This window comes from Silene latifolia, chromosome X (assembly GCF_048544455.1).
Source record: "Silene latifolia isolate original U9 population chromosome X, ASM4854445v1, whole genome shotgun sequence".
Taxonomy (NCBI): Eukaryota; Viridiplantae; Streptophyta; class Magnoliopsida; order Caryophyllales; family Caryophyllaceae; genus Silene; species Silene latifolia.
In genome coordinates, this window is record NC_133537.1 from 147,858,693 (window position 1) to 147,868,600 (window position 9,908).

The 9,908-nt window shown below is 35.5% G+C and overlaps 2 protein-coding genes across 2 annotated transcripts; both read left to right on the forward strand.

Annotated features, from left to right (window-relative positions):
* The first annotated feature begins 286 nt into the window (after window positions 1-286).
* On the forward strand, window positions 287-2,313 carry LOC141618524 (uncharacterized). The gene is made up of 4 exons (XM_074435630.1): window positions 287-1,198; window positions 1,573-1,762; window positions 1,861-2,213; window positions 2,272-2,313. Exons 1-4 carry the CDS (start codon window positions 287-289, stop codon window positions 2,311-2,313), a joined length of 1,497 nt encoding a protein of 498 aa, XP_074291731.1.
* Window positions 2,296-3,947, forward strand: LOC141621619 (uncharacterized). The gene is made up of 4 exons (XM_074437987.1): window positions 2,296-2,707; window positions 2,786-3,085; window positions 3,182-3,284; window positions 3,369-3,947. The coding sequence occupies exons 1-4, from the start codon at window positions 2,370-2,372 to the stop codon at window positions 3,855-3,857; spliced, it is 1,230 nt and encodes a 409-aa protein (XP_074294088.1). The 5' UTR covers window positions 2,296-2,369; the 3' UTR covers window positions 3,858-3,947.
* Window positions 3,948-9,908: the final 5,961 nt, after the last annotated feature.

Sequence of the window (9,908 nt, forward strand, 5' to 3'; positions counted from 1 at the left end):
GGTGATTCTCGTTTTATGTCTATTTTATGTACTTAATTAAGCCATGTTCACTTATTTATCTACTTAAACATACAATGAGTTTTAAAATACTTAAAACGTTATTATATTTACATGGTCATGATTAGTCGTTATTTATATTGTACTCTACTAAGTATTAGGTTAGAAAGATAAATCCTACAACTCATGTCTAGGAAACTTAGCAAATGTTTTTTATACAATGAGTATTAAAATACTGTACATGTTTAATCAATATGAGTGTGTCTGTTTTTTTTTTTTTTGTGTAGACATGGATACAAGTTGGATTACATTGCCAAATGACCATTCTAACTACATAGATGGTTGTTTGAAATTTATTGCGATAGCTAAAGAAAGTCTTGTAGAAGGAAAAACAAAGTGTCCTTGTAAAAATTGCAAATTACGTTATTGGTTGCCGCTTAGTGAAGTAGAGGGGCATATTTTGTTCAAAGGCTTTTACCAAAAGTATACAAATTGGATTTGGCATGGTAAAGGGGGTGTTCTTGATCATATAACTGGTGTTGATGTCGGTAGCACTAGTAAAGGATCATTTGTAGGTCGTGATGATATGAGTGGTCTATTAGATGCAGCTAATTTGGTTAACGTCTCACACTTTTCTAAAGGAGTTAATGATGAACTTCCTCACTTACAAATGAAAAATAGCGATCTCGATAATCTATCTATGGGATGTAGTTATAATGATGATTCAGATCATGAGCATGAGTATGGATCTGATAAGTTATATGTTGATGAATCTCATAATGAATCTAATAAACCCTCAAAAGGAAACAACGAGGAGGAAGAGGCAAAGTATGAAAGATTGTTTAAGGCCGCAAATGAAGAACTTTATGAAGGATGTCAAACTTTCTCAAAATTGTCCTTCATTTTACACTTGTTTCATATTAAGTGTATGTTTCATTGGTCTAATGATTCATTCAATAAATTAATTGAACTTCTACTCGAAGCATTTCCCCAAATCAAAGAATTCCCGTCATCTTATTATGAGGGGAAAAAGTTAATTAATAACTTAGGCCTTGGATATGAAAAAATTCATGCGTGTCCAAGTAACTGCATGCTGTATTGGGGGGAATTTTCCGAAAAGGAGGAGTGTCATGTTTGCCACACATCAAGATGGAAAACAAGCAATGGTGAAGGTAAAGCAAAGAAAGGTGAAGGAGCTAAGGTGATGAGATATTTTCCCCTCATTCCTAGGCTTCAAAGAGTATCTGACTCACCAAAAGCGTAGAAGACATGAGATGGCATCATAAAGATCGTGTAAAAGATGGAAAACTAAGACACCCGCGAGATGCTTTAGCTTGGGAACAATTTGATTCTCGTTATCCCGAATTTGCATCGATCCTCGCAATGTTAGGTTAGCACTAGCTACGATGGGTTTAATCCATATCGTTTGATGAATACTAACAAAGACATGGCCACGTTATTCTAATACCCTACAACTTGCAACCTTGGCTGTGCATGAAACCATCGTAATTTATATTGTCATGCATAATTCCTGGAAAATCCAGTCCTGGTATTGATATCGATGTATTTTTGCAGCCCCTACTTTATGAATTACAATTGTTATGGAATGGTGTTGATGCTTTTGATGCTTATGAGGGGAAAAAATTTAAATTACGAGCATCTTTACATAGCACTATTAATGACTTTCCTGCTTATGCCATGCTATCGGGATGGAGTACAATAGGCTATGATGCATGTCCTCGCTGCACTCATTCAACAAACTACGGTAGGTTTGGGGTAAGATTTGTTATGTTGGACATAGGCAATGGTTAGATGAGGACCATACTTATCGCTCTCAAGGAAGTTTGTTTGATGGGACTACAGAGTATGGTAGTGCTCCAATTTGTGCTACTGGGTCTGATGTTTTGAGACAACAAGAAGGGATTGATTATATTTATGGCAAGTCTAAAAATCGTCGAAAGAGGAAAAATAGAGCTAGAAAAGTAGGTGAGTCAACTAATGTCCTCAACAACAGTGAGGATGACAATAATGTTAATTTATGGAACAAAAAGAGCGTGTTTTTCAAGTTGCCTTACTGGGAGCACAATCCTCTAAGACATAATTTAGATGTCATGCACATTGAGAAGAATGTGTGTGACAATATATTAGGTACACTTTTGGATATGGATAAGAGTAGAGATGATGAGAATGCTCGAAAGGATATTGAGAAGTTGGGTGTAAAGAGCCATCTTTGGCTTAAAGATTTGCCTAATGGGGGAAAATACATGCCTCCAGCTTCCTACTCCATGTCTAGTGAGGAAAAAGACAGATTTTTAAAAGTCTTGCAAAAAATTAGAGTTCCGGATGGGTACGGGTCAAACATTTCTAGATGCATGAATATGAAACAACGAAGACTAATTAATCTCAAGAGCCATGACAATCATGTTTTAATGCAAGATATCCTACCCATAGCATTAAGAGCATCCAAGTCCACAAAAATTATCGACTTGCTTGGGGACTTATCTTCTTTTTTCAAATCTTTGTGTTCTCCAACTCTTGATTACAACGAGTTAAATACTCTTCAATCAAAAATTATCCTTATACTTTGTCAAATGGAAATCGAGTTTTTGCCAACCTTTTTCACTATCATGGTTCATTTGTTAATACACTTAGTAGAGGAGGTGAAGCTTGGTGGACCCGTTCAGTATAGATGGATGTATCCGATAGAAAGGTACATATCCAAAAACCTGTGTGCTGTTTGGTAGTTATTTTTCATTATATTAGTCAATAATAATTCATTTTTCTAAAGGTATTTAGCTCATTTGAAATCATATGTGAGAAACAAATCTCAACCAGAGGGATCGATTGCTGAGGGGTACATATTGGAGGAGACTATTACGTTTTGTTCAAGATATCTTGAAGGTGTTGAGACCATCTATAATAGATCCAAGAGAAATGACGATGTTATTCAAGACATGGATTGCTACCTGTACCAATCTGGTGGTAAAGTGATTGGAGTGATAGAAAAAGTACGCTTAGATGACAAAAGCTTAAAACAAGCACATCGCTATGTTTTGGTTCATTCGGATGAGATGAAAGTGGTCCTTGAGTAAGAATATATTAGTATGATTTGTTCTGTGAATTTAACGGGTATTACTCAATTTTTAACATGTCTCTTAAGTACAATGTTTTTCATTGATTGAAGTGAATTCCTTTTTGAAAAGCATCACGAGAATCACCTTACTTCTACCCCAAGTGACGAAAATGACTGGATTATCAATGAATTCTCAGACTGGCTTCAAATTCAGGTTTTCTCATATTTCAGATGTTTTTTAAACCGTCGATAGTTTGTGAAAATTAATTGTAAAATAATTGTTTCTTTACGTACTTAGGTGCATAACTTTGATACAAGCACCAAAGAAGGACAATTGAGAAAAGCTTTGGCTGGCGGCTTAAGTAGAATTGGTAAAAGAATGACCGGGTTCATGATTAATGGGTACAAATATCAAATAGTGGATCGCGAGCGGCATAGAAAAACGCAGAATTCTGGGATTATGGTTGAAGCAGAGGGACAAATATATTATGGAAAGCTTAAAGGAATTTACGAATTAGATTACTTTGGAAATTACAAGGTCGTAATGTTTCGTTGTGATTGGGTAGATATACACAAGGGGATAAAATCATATCCAGATAAGAGTGTGTGTGTAAACTTTTCTAAGTTGATGCACACAGGCCGAAATTTATTTGATGATCCCTTTGTTTTCTCATCTCAAGCAAAGCAAGTCTTTTATGTTGAAGATGAGATACATAAAGGGTGGTTGCATGTAATTAGGACTAAGCCTAGAGATTTGATTGATCTTGTGAGCTTTTGTAATGAGTAGGATTATTTCTAGTGCAAGTTTTATGTTAGGATGACATTGTTTAAGACATTTGCTTTTATCATATTAACACTGATGACATTTTTTTTCACAGAGGCTGGACGTTTATATTATATTGCATATGCACTTATTTATATTTTCAAGCTTCATAGTCGTATATTTTTCAATTAAATGTAATTTATTTAAGGTAATGTGTACTGATATTTTTCTCACTTTTATAGGATAAGAAAGGTCACTTGGATCACTGATGAGTTATCGAAGCAAAAGAACACGGGCTCAGATGACGATGAAGGAGGTTGAAGTGCAAAAAATGAAAAAACTAAATACTCTAGCATCTGCATCGTCTTCCCAAATTGCATCTGATGGAGGTGATGAGAGATGGGGGCCATTTCGTCCTCCAAATGATGGAGCACCATACCTTGCTACTGACAAACATCTGAATACTTCTGGCCTTGATGGTTCAAGTATAAAGTCATGCGAACTCCACCAAATTAAAAATGGTGAATGTCCTGTTACCCCGCTATCACCTCATAAAAAAACTCACATTACCTCACCAATTCAAGCCACTTCATCTAGCAAGATAGCTGTACCACAACCACAAAAATTCCAATCCAAAACCACCACTTTTTCACCTTCTAATGCTACTGAACAAGTACCTGCTGCCACAAAAACAAATCCTATTTGGAGATCTTCAGTTAGACCGTCAGTGGCACAGACTACTACTTCTCAAACCAATAACTTGAAGTCAAAATCTTCATTGCCCTTTGCCACTAATCGAGTGCACACTGCCAACGTCTCAACTCCTAGATCATCAGGTCCAACACCACCAGTTTTAACTACTACACAATCAGCTAGTACACAGGCTAAACATGCTGCTACTTCTTCTCAAACCAATAAGTTGAAGTCAAAATCTTCATTGCCTTTTGCTACTAATCGAGCGCACACTACCATCTTCTCAGCTCCTACATTATCAGGTCCAACAACACCAGTTTTACCTACTACAGAAGCAGCTAGTACACAGACTACACATGCTGCTACTTCTTCCCAAACCAATAAGCTGAAGTCAAAATCTTCATTTCTCTTTGCAACTGATCGTCCGCACATTGCCAACTTCTCATCTGCTACATCATCGGGTCCAACAACACCAGTTTTAACTGCTACACAAGCAGCTAGTAGACAGGGTACACAGGCTGTTATTTCTGCTATTTCGCCTGAAACCAATTTTCTGATATCCAAATCTTCATTGCCCTTTGCAACAAATCGTCTGCACACTGTCAAGTTAAAGTCTAAACTAGTTAATAGTAAGTCAGACACACCTTTGGCACCTCCGGATGAAGATTTAGTCGACAACGTGAATGTGAAGCCGTTCAAACCAAGACGCCACAAGGTCGTAGTACCTGATTGGCCTGATGAAGTAGCATTTGATGAGAAAGATGAGGTTATGACTGTCGGTAAATTTCTTTACTTTACGCAATCTATTAAAAGACATTATAGATTTCGCTCTTCTTATTCACTAAATTTGCTTATTTTCCGACGGGTTTGCATCCACTTGAATTATTCTTTGTCTATTTTGTTCTTTTTTTAAGAGTTTTGTGATCTTATTTGTTCTTTACATATCACCATTCCGTTTGTCTTTGGATTCTTTGAGATAAGGAAGGAAACTATAAGACGGTCAATAACGCTATTCAACCGCATGATGTTTGGCATGATGACAGTACTAAGTACTTTGTGACGTTTAATGAGTTTCATCAACCACTCAAAATGGGAGGACATATTCTTATTAGATTTATCGGTCATGTTGCAAAAACTGAGCAGATTTGTCCTATTAATGAATTAGATTGGCGCCATGTTAGTCCACAATTGAAAGTTGACATCTTAAAGCTAATTCGAGTATGCTTTTAGTATATTTGGATTCTTTTTTTTTATCTTAATTGACAAGATAATAATTCTTAATAGTATATTTGACTATCTTCTTTACTTCTCCTTTTCAAGGATCGTTTTGTGATACCTGATGGAGAATTATTTGACCGTGCAATTCTCAAGCGCACGGGTAACAGTGTGAGGCAATATAGACATCACTTGAAGAAGTTGTTTTTCAAACCAACGACTAAGACCAAAGAACAGATATATGAAGTAGTGCCTAGTGGACATCCTCGTCCTAGTTGGATTCGTTTGGTTGATTATTGGTATTCTGATAAGGGAAAGGTACACCTTAAATTTAAAATGTGAAACAAAGTGTTCTTCATTCTCGCTGGTTAATTTCAAATTTTATAGTTTTATAGTGAAAGTATGTGTAATATTTTCCATACAGAGATTGTCTGAATGTGGAAAAGAAGCACGTGCTAATCAAAATCATATGCATACAACAGGGCCTACTAGCTATGCTAACATACGAGCTAATTTCGTAAAATTTTCATCTCTTAAACAACTTCTCATGTGTGTTCAATTTGGAATGTATTATATGCTCAGCTTTTTAATATTGTTTTTAATATTGTTGTGTGACCAATAGGAAGAAAAGAATAAAAGAGAACCAAGTGTTTTGGAGATTTTCAAGCAAACGCATCGTAAGAAAGATGGAACATTTGTAAAAGACACGATGACCGAGGATTTCTTGGTAAGCATGTCCTATTTCTTGTTTTCTTTTATCCTTTACTGAAAAGCACTTCATACCCAAAAGGTGGCCAAAGTGTGACCTGTTATCCCATAAGAAATATTGTGACGGAGCTGATAGAAAAGCAGGAGGAAGATGAAGGGATATGAAAGTAGCTGATAGGAAAGGGGGAGGGGGGGCAATCTCATCTTTATCTGTACTAGTAAGCAAGATTGTTTGGGAAGAAATAAATTCATCTTTTGATACTATATTCTGAAATTAGTTCAAATGACCTGCTACCTTCAACGCATTCCATTTTCGTCCGTCGGATTTATTTTCCGACGAGTTTTGAGGCATATATACATGTATTTTATTGCTTTTTTCCGGAAAAATTTGAGAAACTAGGGTTCTTGCGATTTCAAGTTGGGATTTTTCATTGGCTTAACTTTGATTTGAAACTGAATTTGAAGGAATTCTTTCGAAGGTTTGTGTTACTACATCAGATCAACAAATAGCAATTTTTCTTGTTTGAATAGAGATAAATTAGCGTTCTTAAGATTTGTAATTGTGACTAGAAGATTTTCATAAAGTGTAGCTTACTAGTTGTTGGTGAATGAAGAAGAAGAAGGTGGTTTTTTTTTTTAAAAAAAAAAAAGGAAGGAAGATTACCGGATGTTTTACCTGGTTTTATAGGTCAGAAATGTTGCAAGTGCAGTAGGAGTAAATAAGGACGATATCAGGGATTGTTTTTAGTTAAATTGAAGTCTGGAATATTATGAGAATATGGCTAATAGTTTAGATTGAAAATTGCTTCCTTCCCCGTATTGTAGTAGTGCACTAGTATTTTTCCTTGCTTCCTTGCTTTAGATTGAAATTATCTTAATATACTTATTAAGATCTATATTTTATTGTACTTTATGTAGATTGATGTAGATGCAAGTATTGATATGGAAACCGTCATGCAACCATCTAATTCCAAATCTCGTGAACAACTTGAGAATGAAGCATTTAACAAAGTAATGTATGGCAAGGATACCCCTACACGTCCAGTTGGTTATGGATATGGTGTAAAATAAAGTGATGTGTTTGGAGTACATAGTATCTTTAGAAAAGAAGGATTTGCTTGTGGAGCGAGTACTAGTCTAGCCTTAGAAAATATGAAGAAGGTTGTGGCTGATGTGACCAAGGAAAATAAAGAGCTAAAAATCAAGTGCAATGAGAGTAATGGACTGTTGAAAAAAATGACGACACAGTTTGCTCAAATATTGGACCTCTTTAGTACTGGACAAGCTACGACTGAAGTTATAGACATGGCAAAATCCGTCTTGAATATAAACTTGGGCAGTACACAGGTTTGTTTAATTTTTTTACTTATATTTTTTTTTACCATGGCCGAGAGCCTTGCTTTGTTTATTAGTGTGAATGCCGCTTAATATATGTGGAATTCACCCAACTAGCTACTCACGCAAATAATTGCCGCGAGTAGGTCTTCTTTCTTCTCCGTTCAGTTTTTTTCTCTCTTGATTAATCGATTCTCTTTTTGTAAAAGTTTGTTTCTGTGGGCTTAAATGGAAATGATTCTGTGATTGCAATGGCAAAAACCATGCTCATGCTTAGACTCTCTTCTCACCAAGTCACCAGTGCATTAATATAATTTGGTCGAGTTTCGGTCTGATGACTGTGGTAGATAATCTTTTTTCATAAAAAATACATTGCTCTGAAGAACTTATCATGTTGCTTATAGCTGTTGAGATATGTAGTCATACTTACCTTGCCCCCTTGTTTGAGATTGGAATATCATCTTTACCTCTCCGTTTTTTTGGTATCATTTTTTGCTTTCCGTTTGTACTCTTATGCTTTGGCTGATTTGCGTTTGCTGCTCTCTAATTGCTTGCTTTTGGCCATTTCTACTGTTATATATGTTCTTATATTGCATTCCAAATGTTCGGCTAAATGCCTAAGAAAATTATGTGTTGTTATTTATGAATGTAGTGATGAAATCTACTGAGTCTCAATCTAAATACTGTGTAATAGTCTCATTCTCTCGCTAATTTTCTCTCTTCTTACTTGTCGACGGGTAATTCCGTTCAGCATAATTTGAAACATTTTTGTGAAGTGTATATGTACTAATCAAACATATTTATATTAATTATATTTTCTTTACCCGTTATAGGTTTTAGATTCATCAGATGGTGATGATGCACCTTCATATGTTGATTGAAGATGTGCCTTCATATGTTGATTGGAGTCCCTTGACATTACGCCTACATGATTGAAGTCCCTTCCACATTCAAACTACTCAAATGTCCCTGTCTGTCTAGCTAGTTACGTAGCATTTCTTACGATTTTTTTGGACAATTTTATGTTGGATTTTACTATCTTTCGGATCCCTTTTGATATTTTTGATTTTGTCGTACTATAAAGTACGTACTAGTTTATATTAGTTAAATTGTCAATGCTAGCTCGCTATAGTATTTGTGACGGAGACGATATATGTATCAAACGTATGATTATTTAATTTATAAAAGTACGTGGGTACGTTATTAATTATATATATTGCATTACGTTTTTTTTTATGATTTAGTAATATCTAGTTGTACTATACTATATATAGGTCTATTTAATTAATCTCTACGATTTTATCAGAAATTAAAAAGCCGAAATTATATCGTGGCAAGAAGAAGTGTCAATATATAAATAGTTGACGCATTATTTCGTCTCATCAAGTGACACATAATACCATCAATAGTCGCTGTAGACGCTTAAAAGCGTCAAATTTGTTGATGATTAAAAGCGTCAATGGTCCATAAAAGACGTTTAAAAGCATCAAATTCATTGACAAAAAAAAGCGTCAATAGCCACCAAAGACGCTTAAAAGCGTCGGTTTTGTTGACAATTAAAATCATCAATAGTCCGTGAAGACGCTTAAAAGCGTCATATTTGGTGACAAAAAAAAGCGTCAAAAAATAGCGACGGCCCAAAAATTGACGCTTTTAAAAAGCGTCGATAAACAAAAAGTTGACGCTTTAAAGCGTCGAAAAAAGCTTAAAAAAGCGTCATCAATGTAAGGGATGTGTAGTAGTGTGTGAACTTAGGACTTGCATTTAGTTCATATGACATATTAGTTGTTAGAAACATTTGCATTAGGATGTTTATATGCTAGTTGCATCATGGCATGTAGTTTGCATGGTTAGAAAAATTTTGCGAAACCGTCTACTTGGGAAGCTTGACTAGTGTATATAGGCCCTAGTAGATGCTTTTTCTTCTTAAGACTTTGCTTGTTAGAATACTTGTAAAACACCCTAGGATGTGTCATGCTAGTATCCTTTGACCCATGGATTAAGGCCTAGTCAAGAGTACCTTGTGGTGTGATAACTCCTTGGCTACCGTTTATTCCAAGGTGACCCTTGAAACCATGCATCCATCCATCCATCCATCATCCATGTTCTACCACATTTTATCAT

What these genes read in the sequence shown, in the direction of transcription:
- LOC141618524 (XM_074435630.1), top strand. Translation starts at nt 287, where the DNA reads ATGGATACAAGTTGGATTACATTGCCAAATGACCATTCTAACTACATA. An exon ending in AGAAAGGTGAAGGAGCTAAG is followed by an intron (nt 1,199 to 1,572) that starts GTGATGAGATAT and finishes GTATTTTTGCAG; the next exon opens with CCCCTACTTTATGAATTACA. An exon ending in AGGATATTGAGAAGTTGGGT is followed by an intron (nt 2,214 to 2,271) that starts GTAAAGAGCCAT and finishes ACATGCCTCCAG; the next exon opens with CTTCCTACTCCATGTCTAGT.
- LOC141621619 (XM_074437987.1), top strand. Translation starts at nt 2,370, where the DNA reads ATGAATATGAAACAACGAAGACTAATTAATCTCAAGAGCCATGACAAT. An exon ending in GAGATGAAAGTGGTCCTTGA is followed by an intron (nt 3,086 to 3,181) that starts GTAAGAATATAT and finishes CATTGATTGAAG; the next exon opens with TGAATTCCTTTTTGAAAAGC. An exon ending in CAGACTGGCTTCAAATTCAG is followed by an intron (nt 3,285 to 3,368) that starts GTTTTCTCATAT and finishes TTACGTACTTAG; the next exon opens with GTGCATAACTTTGATACAAG.